The sequence below is a fragment of the Charadrius vociferus genome, unplaced genomic scaffold (assembly GCF_000708025.1).
Source record: "Charadrius vociferus isolate BGI_N301 unplaced genomic scaffold, ASM70802v2 scaffold498, whole genome shotgun sequence".
NCBI classification, from domain to species: Eukaryota; Metazoa; Chordata; class Aves; order Charadriiformes; family Charadriidae; genus Charadrius; species Charadrius vociferus.
Genome location: NW_009649588.1, coordinates 4,196 through 18,396, shown reverse-complemented (window position 1 = coordinate 18,396; position 14,201 = coordinate 4,196). Strand labels below are relative to the sequence as shown.

At 37.5% G+C, this 14,201-nt stretch overlaps 1 protein-coding gene across 1 annotated transcript in view; it reads left to right on the top strand.

Annotated features, from left to right (window-relative positions):
* CDH13 (cadherin 13) overlaps positions 1-8,178 on the top strand; it is a gene marked incomplete at its 3' end in the record, with an annotated part of 202,075 nt that extends 193,897 nt beyond the window's left edge. The window contains exon 4 of the mRNA XM_009890391.1: positions 8,062-8,178. Coding sequence (XP_009888693.1) covers positions 8,062-8,178 — 117 coding nt within the window. The remainder of the gene's footprint in view (positions 1-8,061) is intronic.
* Between the last annotated feature and the right edge of the window lie 6,023 nt (positions 8,179-14,201).

Genomic DNA, 14,201 nt, shown 5'->3' with positions numbered 1-14,201 from the left:
CCAAAGGCTAAATTTCTCATTCACCCCCCCGGGAATTTTACGGAATGGGAAAATAAGACATTTTTCTGAATAGTCAGGGTTAGTGATATATTGTGGGAGAAGGAAGAGAGAATGTTTAATGTGTGTATCTGTCCAGCATGGCATGAATTAATACCAATTTTAAATAAAGACCTGCTTTTATTTAAAGTGAGAAACAATGACCTGGAAGCTTTGGAACCCATGGGTCTGCTGGTGGCTCAACAAGAGGCTTCTCTTTCTACTGTCCTGCTTCTTGAATTGCTGTTTACACCACGCACACTGAGTTTAAAATGTCACTGTTGTGATTTGACGGAATTTATAGATTCCTTGAATTGGCTTGTGTGGCTATGAATCAGGAAAATGGCAAGGGAGGGGGGAACAGGGTCCTGGATGTGTTAAGGTGGTATCTCTCCAGCTGTAGACTGATTATGACAAATCAAAGCTATTTGCTGCAGTACTTCATGCATGTCATGTCAGCTTCCGATGAGAAAGTCAGGAGTTTGAGCAATTGCTGTTACCTTTCTTGCCTTGAATTAGTTGAAGGACCTGCACCAGAAGTGTTCCCAAATCTACCAGGATTTCACAAATTTTGGCACTGGTTGTGCTTTCGGTGGGGGCATGGAACTGGTTATCTGGTAGAGATGGGTGAAATAGGGAAGCTTTGGACTTGTAATGCCAAGACAGATGTTGGTCAAAACCAAAAGCCTAAGAATAGAAAAAAAAATAGGTATTTCTGGAAACAAAAAATGCAAATTTAGATTACTTCAGTTTGGGTAGCATTGTATCACCAGTGTTCAAGAGAAACAAATTCAACATGAACACTAAGAAATTAATGCTTTCCAAAGAAAAACAAGACTTGCAGAATTATACTGAGACCTAGAGCAAGAGAAAGTGAGGTGTTATTTGGGAATGCAGGAGGTGCACAGGAAAAACAGAAGGGTCATGCAGAGTTTAGAAAAGAATAACAAGGTAAATAATCAATGTTTGGAATTAGATGAGGGATTGGTTTGTTGAGGGAATGGAGATGATGAAGAAATTGAGGGATAACAAGGAGTATGTGGCAATGGAGCTTTAAAAATTGTTGGGGAGCAGGACTGAGGACGTTTTACTTGTAATCACAGCTTGGAGCCTTGTAGGGGGTAGGAATAGATGTGTTTTATGCATCCATTCAGACATGGGACTGAGATTCTGGCCACTAGATCTAGTAAACAGTATACATGACTTTAACATATAGTATTATTGCTTTAGGGTATCATGAAATTGGCTTTGTGCAGCACTGTTTTATAATGGAATTAATTCCATAGCACTTAAGCAGTCCAGAACATGGGTATAAAATGTGTTAGTTTTCTTGTGGATACTTACAGCTGGGCTGCCCTGCAGCAGGACATAGAAAGCTGTTTTTCCAAGGTAGGACAACTTCTGCTATGAATAGGATTTATTTTACATAAGAAATAAATTTTCTTTATTAGAAACTGTCCTTATATCGCAGAAGTGAAACATGGAACAGCTTGTTCTTGTTTACTTGTGTTATTCCACATTTGGGGTTGTCAATAGTCTGCCGCTGATCAGAGTTTGTGGCTTTATGTATGTTATTGCCCCATCAAAAGGGTTCATCATTCATTTATCATGCCCTAGAATTAAGATATGTGTTCTTTTTCCTTCTCTCTCTGGAAATCAGAGTGTTTTCAACACATGTGAACCTTGCTGGGGGTCAAAAGGAAGCTGTCACATTTTGAGTTCCTCCAATATAAGTGAAGAAAAGACTCCACTCAGTAGGAATATTAGGAGTAAGAAGTTAAGGTTTTGTGTCCATGCTGTGCAATGAATTTTCCATGTGACTTTGGTTAAGCCTCAAAAGGATCAGATTTGTGAAAGTTTTTTATTGCTTCAGAACACTGCTCTGTGTCCAGTACTATTTTCAATAGCAGTTTGATATCTAACACGATGGGAGATGTTTTCATTAAAAGAAAAAAGAAAAACAAAGCCACACCCCCCTGTTTTCAAGGTAAATTTTTATTACAGGACACTTTTCTTAAGGCTTGTATGCCTTGGCAATCGCATCAGTAAGTGCTTTCCTTATTTACACTACATCTACTTAATGTGCTGAAGGTTTTGGGGCAGCTTTAACAATTTTGAATTTTTGGGGGCATGCTGTAAAAGCAGTCTGGGTTTATTTGCTTTGCAACCAGTGTAAGTACAGTAGAGATGGGGAGAAGGGTATTTTTAATGGTGGTAAGTGATGTGTTGTTAGTGTATCCTGGTGAAGACGGAGGCATAAGGTCAGCCATCGTCTTTTTCCTTAAGCCTGTATTTGCAATGCTGTTTGACAGATGCAGTCAGTCAGAGCATATTTGGCTGTTTGTGTATATGGGATACCTCATTATATTTAATGAGCAGTGTGGAACCAATATGAGATTTCCTGAAAGAGGGGGTGATTCGCATATGGCTCAAAATGAGAAAATAACACTCACTAAATGATTGCAAGAAAAGTCTGAAATGTTAATTTAGAAAAAGAGAAAAGGCACTTGGTTGTCATTTTATTATTCTCAGAACAGGTAACTCCCATGGTTAGTGTGTACAAAAGGAAAGTTAATGGCATTTTTAGTCCATTATCATCTTAGAAGAACTTTTTCCTGACACAGAATAAGGCAGGTGTGAAGATAAATGAAACTTATACTTGGATAGAAACAGGACTTTTCCATCACAAAAGATACTGCAGAGGTTCAGGGCAATAATGGAATGTATCATTTCACAAAGCAAAAGTTCAGATTTGTCTCCGCGATAGTTGACATTTTGTCTCATATGCATTACAAAAATACTTCAGAATAAATTAGCATTAAAATAGTTATGATTTATACATGATTGAATGATTTGAACAAGAATAAAATTTTTCCTGATATGTTCTTGTCTCCTCTAAAGATAAAAGGAGCCTCCATCCTATAAAAATACACGTAGCTCAGCTAGCTGGACGGCACAGTAGCAAAGCTGTAGTCTGAGATTACCAAGTGTCTGTGAAGTTAACGGGTGTATTGAGTAGGCAATGGAAGGATCTGCCTCTCTATTAATGTAACAGTTAAAGTGGTACAAACATCCAGAGTAATTAAATCAAGTTCCACCACCAATTTCCATTACCCAGATATGATATATCTGACCATGCTTCACAATCCTGGAAGCTTATGTGCTCTGACATAGCTGGTTTCCTTTAGCGTGCTAGATTTTAGCTGGATTTGTTTTTATAAAGTATACAATGTGATTTTTAGGATGACATTTACAGGCATTGAGGACAGACTATTTTTGAGCAGATGTTTTTGTGTATGCCATTGACCTTTACAATTCTTAACTTTATTCATTTAGTTAATTATTTATTTAAACAGTTGTTCTTTAACTTCAAGTCCAGTTCCTGCACATTTCTTGGATTATTGTATTATTAACAACATGAGAAAATATTTTTCTGTTTTGGCATATGTTTTAGAAATCATTAACTATTAATACTACTGATAATAGCAATATTCCAATGATAGAAATGGCATAGTTAAAGCAACTAAGTATTACAGCACAATTGCAAAATTTCAGCTGAGAGTTATATAAAAATTATTTCTTCTTAAGTTGATCTACATGCAGTTTTAGTTTTTCAGCCTTAGGTAGTGAGGTTCTTTTGTAGAAAGACTGATACACCACAGCATACAACATCCCATTTGCTATTTCAGAGGAATTTTGCTTGCAACAAGCATCAAATTAATTTTGTTTATTTTTTGGGACTGACCCCATTTTATACCATCAAGATTAGTATATAAAAACAACTAAATGGCAAGAAACTCCACCACTTTTCTGGTCACCATGGTGGATTACAGTTGCCACTCGAGTGATGTTTCCAACCTTTATTGTGACAAATCGATATCAGTATTCAGCCACCTTATTCCCATGACAAGTTCTAATGAAATTTTCTTTTCCAAGAGTGATGGTGCCTGCTACTGGATAGTGACTAGGCCATTCATTCAAATATTCAAGTACTGCAATGCTCCCAAGAACTCCTGGTAAAAAGAAAGAAAAACAAAGCAGAGTGGAGAGTTCTCAAGCGATCTAGGGAAAGTGCAGCCTGCGTAGCATCATAGTTTTGGGCAGATCGGCATCTTTCAATGAAAGCATAACCTAAATGCTGGGAAAATGAGAGTCTGTGTTTGTTGCTTGCTTAATGTGAATAGAGAATCAAGCTTTGTTGCCAGCAAATCAGCATATTGGGTGCTGAATTATTGCTATATCAATTCCATGTCTAGAGAGGTAATTTAATGAAGTAAAAAATAGGGTGTAAAAGCTGGTTATGAAATGGTGGACAGTGAAATGATAGTTGGATTCTGATCAGATAATCCACTGTCCATGAGAAGAGCAGCTAAAAGATAGTGATCACAGATGTGATATTGCAGTTAAATAGTAAAAATACAGAACCTGGTAAGATTTATCTCCTACTGTTTTGGTTTAAAAAAAAGAAAAAAAAATCAATCAGAAACTCAGAATTTTTATTTTTGGTGCACTTTTCTTAGGAAAGCATAAATTTATTATAATTTTTTAAAAAAATTACATGTGGATGGATGTTTCTGGACACACTCCTTACGTTTCTGTTTGTTGTACAAAGCAGCAGGCATGGGAGAAGCAGATGGTAATCATAGAAATTTTATCTCTGGCTGCTGGTTGAACACCACCCATCTGGGACATGCCATTCTTGGCTCTCCAGACTGTCAGCTCCAGACTGCTGGCACATAAATACTTGTCTGGGGTCACAGCTGCTACAAAGCCGTGGTAGGTACTATAGTCTTTGATCAACTGGTTCCAGAAAAGATCATGGAAAACTCCTTTGTGGGTTTCACTTGTGTCAAGAGGCAAGTGAAGACTCTTGTTATAATGCTAGCCTGATGTTGACAGAAAATTTGAAGCAAAATTACCAACTTTATCCAGACTAATCTCATATCCCTTATGAGTTACTTCTTCAAGAAATTAAATAGTTGAATTCAGTAAAAATTATTATATATGCAATATATCCATCCGTGAATGAGAGTCTTTTCGGTGTTTTGACTGTTGAATTAGGTGCTAAGTGCACATGTAATTTCAAATTCTTTGGCTTCTACCTTATATACTGGTTGAAGATCAAACCACTACTTGCAGCTGCTTGGCATTAAGCAAAATGTTCTTTCTTTTTCTGTGTTCTTTACAAATGGGGAAGTCATTATGATAACCACAAATGGCACTGAATTATTAAACGTCTTGGTGAAGTACACTTGACCTTTTCTTCCTTTCTGTTTACCTGCATTTCATCGTGATGCTTTTGGCTACTCGTTTAATCAGTCATGTTAGTGTTAGACACCAGGGGATGATGAGAGAGAGACAAATCATAATGAAGAAATCAGTATTTAAAAACCAGCAGTGAGATTTGAAGAATAAACAGTGTGAAACATACTCGGAGAGGTGCCTACATTCCCATGCCCAATCTGCTGAAGCTTTCTTGTCCATGCAACAGACTGATTGTGTTTAAAAACAAACAAATACTAGTATTTTTCCTTTTTTGTTCCAAAGTCCTGCTCAGAAATCTGGGCTTGAAGGCCTTAAGTCTTACCACTCTTCTGCTTTCCTTTAGAACTTTGTTTCTTTGTATTAATGACTTCAGTGATGACTCATTAAATACAATTTGGCTTTGTCTATTTGTGGACCTTCTGGGAAAGTGTAAGGATAACCTGTCATGAGAAAGTGATGCATTAATTGCTTATGGGTCTATGACTACCAAAATTGTGAGATCTAGATATTGAGCAGCCTGAAAATTCCTCTTACTCCTCAAAATAGCATAGAAAGAAACATGAAACATTCAAGGTCAGGTTGGACATGGTTCTGAACAACCTGATCTAGTTGAAGTTGTCCTTGCTTATTGGCAAGGGGGTTGGACTAGATGATCTTTAAAGGTCCCTTCCAACTCAAACCATTGTATGATACAAAGAGATGTAAATCTGAATGAATGTCTTGCTTGTTTCCAAAGAGCCTTCATCTGGGATTTCTTCCTTAGATTTTCATGAGCTGAAGGGCAACCATGAAAGTAGGAGTTAGCATGAGTGAGAATTGTGATCAGTTGAGCGCTGCTGCTGTTGGGCTAAAGAACCAATACTTCCTTTTAGACATAGAGGTAGTCACTTTAACTCTCCTTAGAAATGTTAGAGACACATGCCAGCCAAACTGTCTGCGGTGTTTACAGTATAAGTGATTTTGAAAGCTTACTGCTCTGTGCATTTGCCTTTGGACAGAATTCAGCTCTTTCTTTTTTATTTGACACTTCAAATGTTTTTATCTTGAATTTTCTCATGAATTTTTATTAGGCAAAATTCTTTTGGGAGAGGAATTGAAAGACAAAAATAGGGACCCAAGTGGCCTGCAGACTGAAAGATTAGAGGGAAGTGGCAAAGCCTTGGGGAGAGATGGGAACTCTCTATCAGGGTGAGCCTCAAAAAGTTATGAAAATTGGCAAAATTGTGAGAAGGGATTCTCTGCATGGTTCCCACTGCTCTTTGACTTTATCATGTCTAAAGCTGACTTTTGAAGACTTGAGTTTCCCTCGTTGCTGTCTGTTGTCAAATTTGAAAAGTGATGCTAAAGCTACTAGAGGTAGAGCAGTGTTTTGGTGATGATAGATTCATTAGGTGGGAGGCACCTATACTACAGATGGCAGCAGGAGCAACCTGTGGAGGTCTTTACTGATGGATGTCGAGATCATGCCACCAGGAAAACTCATTCAGCTTTGCAGTGTTATAAAAATAAAACCTCTCCTTATGTGATAAAGTAGCAGCTATTAAAACAACAGCATGGATTCCAGAACTGACTGAGAAACTGAGGCTTCTAGAGTTTCTGCGTTAAGAGAGCAGAGCAGTGTTATCTGTAGGATGTAACTGCCTTATTGGAATTATACGTTTAATTCAACCTATGAAACTGTCATGACAACCTGAATGAATACTAATGGTCTAAATCTTTTTCAGTTTCACAATTCCCAACATAGTATAAATTTGTGATGGTTTGTTTGTTTTTTAAAGGAGGAGAACTTTGGTAGATGGGGAGAGGCTGTTTTGGACCTTGGTAATAATTGAGTATGCTTGGAGAAGAGAGTTGCAGAGACTGTAGGAGGAAGGAAAAGGAGCGGGTGGTCTCTGGGAAACTGCAGCTCATGCAGAGAGAGCACTGAAAGGATCAGAGAGCAGAAGGGGAGGGAAAGCAAAGGTGTGATGGACAGAGTTTTCCAGGGGGCAGAGGCCACTGTGAAGAGTTTGCTGTAGCTCATAAAGTGCTGAATTGCCTGAAGCTTAGCTAGAACTAAATACTCTAGAAAATGCAGCAGGAAAAGGAAGACTTGTATATAAACCACTTATACTTTTGTTCTTTCTGATGTAGTAGCATGTATTTTTCTCTAAGAAAAAAAAAAAAAACCCAAACCCAAAATATCCAGCACAAAAAAAAACCCCAACAAAAACGACTAGCTGATATTCTAAGTTACACCTGTGTTTTGGTGTCTTGTTTATTTCTACTTGCAAGCTTTTGGTATTTATTGAGCATTCATTAGCTGGGGACAGGTCCAGCAAACTCACCTATAATTTCTGTTTGATTAAAAGCCTGGACTGAGAAGTGACAGAGTGTAGATGTGACTTGAGATGGCAAAGTTATGCTAGATGTTTATTTTACAGGTCTCATGCAAGTATTTGAGGTAAGCCAGACCTTGTTTAAGATTTATGATTTAAGCAGTCATCAGGTTAGGATGGTAGGCACACTGTGCTTAGGTTTAAAACTAGTCTACGGGAATAAAAAATTAATATGGCCTGTCCACTGTCACTGTAATAAGTGGAGTAACCAGACAGATTTAAATAATTAGTTTGATATATTATCTCTAATTGCTGGAAAACATATAATACAAAACCTAGAATCTGGCAGTGCACGTGAATTTTGCCTAAAGGTGGAGGGAATAGAAATAACAACTGAATATTATTTTGAAAGTCTTTGTAATTGGTCTTTTTTCTTTTTTAGGAAATCTTTAAGATAGAAGGCAACCTTGGGATTCCAAGACAAAAAAGGGCTATTTTGGCAACGCCAATATTAATTCCTGAAAATCAAAGACCACCGTTCCCCCGATCTGTTGGCAAGGTAAGTCAACAAAGAACAAGATCAAATTTTGATATTAACTGATCTCTATTGATCTTAAAAAAAATTAATGCCTGTCATGTTGGTAGTAATATCCCAGTCAAAATTAAGAAGCATAAAACTGAACGGAGAAGTTTGTTCTTTCTGCCTATAATGTGTAGACAGATAAAAATGTCTTTGGATTCATGGCAGACTTTTACAGCATACATTCTGGTAAAAAGCATTAATCAGACATGTTTTCATGCAGCTGCTATCTTCAGTAGAGGTAGCTGCCTGCCTGTGTATCTATGTGTTAGACTGGGCTGAAATCTAGGCCAGGAATGTTACAAAGAATATCCTATTGCATAGCGTGGATTATCTTGTTTCTATTCTCAAGACCTAGAAGGGATTTACATGTAAAGTCATTACATGTAAAAACAACTTTTGTTCATTCCTTACTTTCTAATGTCCAAAGACTAAATAAGTCTTTGCAGGTGTTTTCGGTTTTATTTTATGCTGTTTGCAAAGGTCTGACAAAGAAGTAGAAAATTTTTCTCGTATTTGCAGGCAATCGAATAAACGAGAGTTCTAACAGCCACTTTTCCAGAACTTCAGATGTACAGCTTGCGTATTCAAAAAGATTAAAACTAAAATACCAGCAATGGTTCAAATGGTCATTTAGGCATCAGAATTTGTAATTACATGAATATATTTTGCATGTTGGCAGTTTTGAAACAGGGACCCCTATGCATTGCTCTGATTGCAGTAGGTGTGTTAATGACCTGACGACCTATACACCTGTGGAGTCTATTCCGAATTCCCACCAATATGACCACTACAGCTAAATGCACAGCTGGAGGGCAGAATTTTACTCCATGATCGATGTGTAATTTAGCCAGCTGGCACTTAATCAGTTACTTTAATAACTAGGAAAGGTTGTTTTCCTATCAGTAAAAAGAATAATCTGTGAAGACTTAATTTTCTCCCCTTTCCCTATTAATAATTTATACTGATTTTATAAATGTTTTTCTATCTTTCTGGAGTATTTTTTTTAATGTGTCCTAAACTTTCTAAAGGCATTTCTGAACTTTTGCCTTTGCATTTCAGTGTTTGAGATCAATAACTGAGGTAAATATTGTTGGTTAATATGTTAGTGATAAATAGTTAATTTTTAAGATTTCTGTAGTACAATTTTAAGGCAGTGAGAGAATTAAAAAGGTTACTTATAGACAGATCTAGAGACTTCCTTTTTTTTGTTATTGATTTATCTTCCCCTTTCCCCTTCCATCCCTGCTGCTCATGAAAGCTGAATATTTAGGTCTGGGGTGGCCTGATTTGCTCTGTAGAAGTGCCTTCATTTAAGTATTTTTATTGGGAGTTTAGAGCGCTAGTCCTGGTAACTGAGGTTCCTTAAGCAGAATGAGATGAATCAGGTCCTATTTGTACTTAAATGTTTTCCTAACATCTTGTCACCTTGATTTGTTATCGTTGCTGAAATGCTAGTCAGGGATCACAAGTTAAGTGCATTGGATGATGTACAAACACAGAAGTGTAAAAGCATCTGGCAGTCTGTTTTTCAAAGGCCCTAAGATATACCTATCCTCAACTAGTGTTTCAATTATAGGAACTGCAAATGATCAGCACCTTGAAATACTTTGAGCTGTCATCAAGTCTTTAAATATAATTTTTTTTCATTATCTTTCTAATTTTAGAATCTAGACATGAGTATTTTGGCTACAGTCTCTTGCAAGTAGACTTGCAATACACATACAGTGTATATGTGTCAAGTGAGACACAAAAATTTGGAGATATCTAAAATAATGGGATAAATATTCTCAGTCAACTGCAGTAATTTGCAACTGAATGCTTAACAAAGCATAAAGAAAAGGGTTTGGAGCCTCAGACATACTGATGGTAGGGAACAGAGTCTGTTGTTCCCTAACTAAAAAATTCAGTAGGAGTCAATGCTGAAAATAAAAGCAGTGATTTTAGGTCTTTTTGACATGTCATAGATCTTCATAAGACATGCCGTGAACTCTTCAGAAATAAAAGTCTGCACTATTCTAGAGAGCCTTAGACACCCAATTCATGTACTTGTTTCAGATCCTGCACAAACCGCAGAAAAAGTTCATTTGTCTCATTTAACTTTAGATGTTTATTGTGAGCTATACGTAGCTTCACGAATTTGCAAAAATTCATTTAGGTGCCCACTTCTGTGAGGCATGAGAAACGCATTTATTTCCTCTTCCTCATTATTTTGGGGCTTATCTGCAAAAGCTTCGGCAGGGCAGTACACGCGCTGAGGAATTACAGCTTCTGATATGTATGAATTTCTCTTGAACTTCAACTTTGCCGTCTCTGGTCTGTTGTAATTGCTGTGAAGGGACATTGCAGATGTATTTTGTAGTGGTGGTTTCTGTAGTGTTTTGGGCAAAAGAGAAAACAGAGAGAATGGATAATTTGCATGTTATAATGGAATTTAAAAAATAAGAAGGAAGAAGAAAGGCAAGCAGCTTCTGGATCAAACTTCTGTCATGTAACTGCAAGCAGTCAGGGCTGAGGACTGCTGTAGGTTTGCTGTGGTGGGAACAGCAGTTTGTCTCGTAGTGCAGGGGCTCACAAGGACTCGCCCTGTCCACCCAACACCATGAATAGTGTCTTTCGGAGCTCCTCTAATGGGCACTTCCAGTCAAATCTCTGTGAGATTGCACAGTGGGGCAGTTTATGTTTTATTCAGACATAGTAATAAACATAGCAATAACATTTAGGAACAAGGAATTTGGGGCGGTGGGGCAGAGAATAACCACACATTTTCCTGTGTGAAAAATAATTCCAGGTTCACAATTAGGAATTTCACAATTAGGAAACAAAAGCATTAACAACAACAACAAAAAAAAAAAACACAGGGATTTTAGAGGACTTGATTCATTACAGTTTGGTAATATAAATCAGGGAGGAGATATTGCACTGGACAAGTGAAAAAATTGGTTTGTTTTAGTTAATTACAAAAATTCAAAATAGTATTTAGCTTAACAAGGGAATACACGTGTAGAGACTGTTCTCTGTGCTGTTACTGGCTTTCCGGCCATACCCATTTAGGAATGAGACTATTGCCTTACCGTTTGCACACCCTTCATTTAGGGTATCTCTTAATTAAATACCCATCATAGACGTGCTGTGCTTGTAGGTAACGGAATCTCACCTTTTAGCAGAATTTAAGCTTTTGCATGTTATCCTTCATTCCTGAGGGGAAAACAGTAAGATTAAAATATTTTAATACAGTCTTGGTAATACGGGCCTTTGTGACCAGATGGCCCAGGCTACAACTGTTGGCTGTTATTGATGTGTTTTGTTTAGCTCTTGCTGATATAGCACAGGGATATGATATTGAAGTTTTAGTCTCTCTCCATATGTTACTTTTCCGGTTTATTTGTCCACATCACGTCAAATGAAGTACAAAACAGTGGGATGCAGGATTATCTTGTCATTATGAGGATAGGTTATTCGTCACTATGCTGTGGAAATGTTTTCAAAGACTAACTTAAGTGGTGGTTCTATGCATCTATTTGATGACAATCTCCAGACACACTTTAACTGTGTGAATGAACTGCATGATGGTACTTTTTGAAGTTTAATCCTTACATTAATGCAGAGCTCAAAGTGCAGGAAGGTAATTGTGGAGATCGTTAATAAGTTCCATCTCGTCTTCCAGATATTAGAAGAGATGGACATCTGCAGAGTGAGAGTGTATTCATAAAGGCTGAAAGGATTTGCTATGGATTTTACTGATTGACATACGATGAACCCATAATTCTTTAACTTAAAGGAATTGTCCTTCATAAGAATGAGTTTTTTTAATTGTTAACACATAAGATCTAGAAGCCATGAGTGGCCTGGTAAAAATTGGCAGGACGACTTATGTTCAGTGAAGGCCAGAAGACAGGCAGAGGTACACAGTAAACTTTGTAGGAAACTAGTGCTGAATGAAAAAAAAAAAAAGGTAAACCTTATTTTTTGCCAGTAAGAGAATTTTTTTTCTTTATTACTTGGCTGTTTTGTCCTTTTGGAAGAAGAGGGGTTGTTTGTTCAGATATTTTGCATCAGATAGTGTATATATACTCCCTGCCTCTGATCTGGGCTGATGGACAGTTAGCTGCCAAATAACAATTAGATGGCAGGACTGACCTAAACAAAAACTCGAGAGAAAAAGTGGTGCAGGCTAGCAATCAGGATAGAAATCTTTAAGATCTGTGAGGAGGTTGGGTTTTTTTTTTTCCCCTCCTCTGAGCTGTGAATTTAAGGCAAAGAGAAAACACAGTTTGTCTGTTAATGCAGCAACGGGGAAAAAAAAAAAACTGAAGAGGGGAGGAAAATGAAGATAACTGGATGTAAAAGCTGCTGGAAGCTTATTATTTTTGAGTGGCTATCTGATTGAGGCTATTTCTATACGATAAATTATATGCTTCACAGAAGAGCACTGTTAAGTACTAACGACGCAGCTGGGAAAAAAATGCAAAACTTCAGGCAAAAGTTTGAAGAGAAGGTGATATAAGTATCAGGAGATATGATCATGATCCACCAACACAGCCTAGAGAAAAGGATTGTAGATACAGGGGGACATGACAACAGAAGAACAAGAGCAACAGTAAAATAAAAGCTGAATTGTGAAGTGCATTTGTTCTACTGGAAAATCAGGCAAAAAATAAGGGAGTGGGGACAGAGAGTCTAAAGAGAAGAGGAGGGAAAGGACCTAGCTAGCGTGGGAGTCCCAGTCTGGAAGATAATGGTGTGCTCTGACAGAGAACAGAATGATATGCAGAACAGAGGAGCTGTACCTGAAAGCATTTCCAACACTGAGATTAGATCTGTGTGACTCCTTACCAACTCAGTTGGCAAAGGTTTGAATCTCAGTTCTTGGTCTGAATTTTCATGTCAGTTACTAAAAATGATGCAGAGAGACTTGATTTCTTACTATGGAAATAGAAGTGGGTCTGAGGTCTACAGAAAAAATCCACTGGATTTTTTAAAATTATTTTTTAGTATCTGTTTGGTTGTTTTCAAGTCATCATCACATTAGATGTAGTGACCAGGCTGTTTGAAAGAGTATGCTCAGGAAAGAAGACGTGGTCATCAGCAAGAATTCTGACTTGTCCAGAAGGCAAGAAATTTCAGTGACAGCTGAAGAAGTGGTGCCATCGGGGAGATGTTGGAATGATTGGCTCCTGGGAAACATGCAGGGTGAGGGCCTTTTTCAGAGAGTAGATGGCATTACTTGGTTACAAGGAACTTTGGTTTCTTGCATAAAAGTCTGATGGCATGTAAGGGGAGCACTCAGCTAAAGTATGCAGAAGTGTGTCTGTCATTCTATGTAGGAAAAGACACGTGCACAGATGAGTATATATAAACAAACAGCAAACTAAGAGTGGTAGAAAGATGTACAGAAAAGGGGAGGGAAAGGGTTTTATTGATGAATAGCACTTAGGCAATAAAGACAGTCTTAATAAATATAGCTCTTTCTAATCCAGCAAGAGAAAAGGTTGGGATTAGAGAAAAATCGAGTTGTGGGACTAATACAGTAAGATTGGGCAGAAATATATATGAGCTCAATTTGTTCAGCCTAGCACAGTAAGTGTTTTCTGTAAATCCAGAGTGAGTGTAATGATATAAGCAAAAGGAATACACTGGCGTAATAACTAATGGATATAAATTCTGGTGGAAGATTAGAAGAAAAGTTTCTAATCCCCAGAGAAGAGGAATTAATTTCCAACAGAAGTATTGAGGAGGGAATACAAAGTTTGATAAATATACAATCACAGTTGCATAATACATCTGCTTCTGATCCTGAAAGAACAGACACCTAGAGGCTTCCTGCTATTCTAGTGTTCTTGAAAATGTGTAATACCCTGCTGAGTTGGACCTGAACGGACCGTTGGAGATGTCAGAGTTTAACATCTGATCAAATTCATGGCTTGCATGAAAGAATGGCACACTTTTGACCTTCATGGAAAAATACCAACCTACCTCAGCAATGAACGTAATGAAATGAA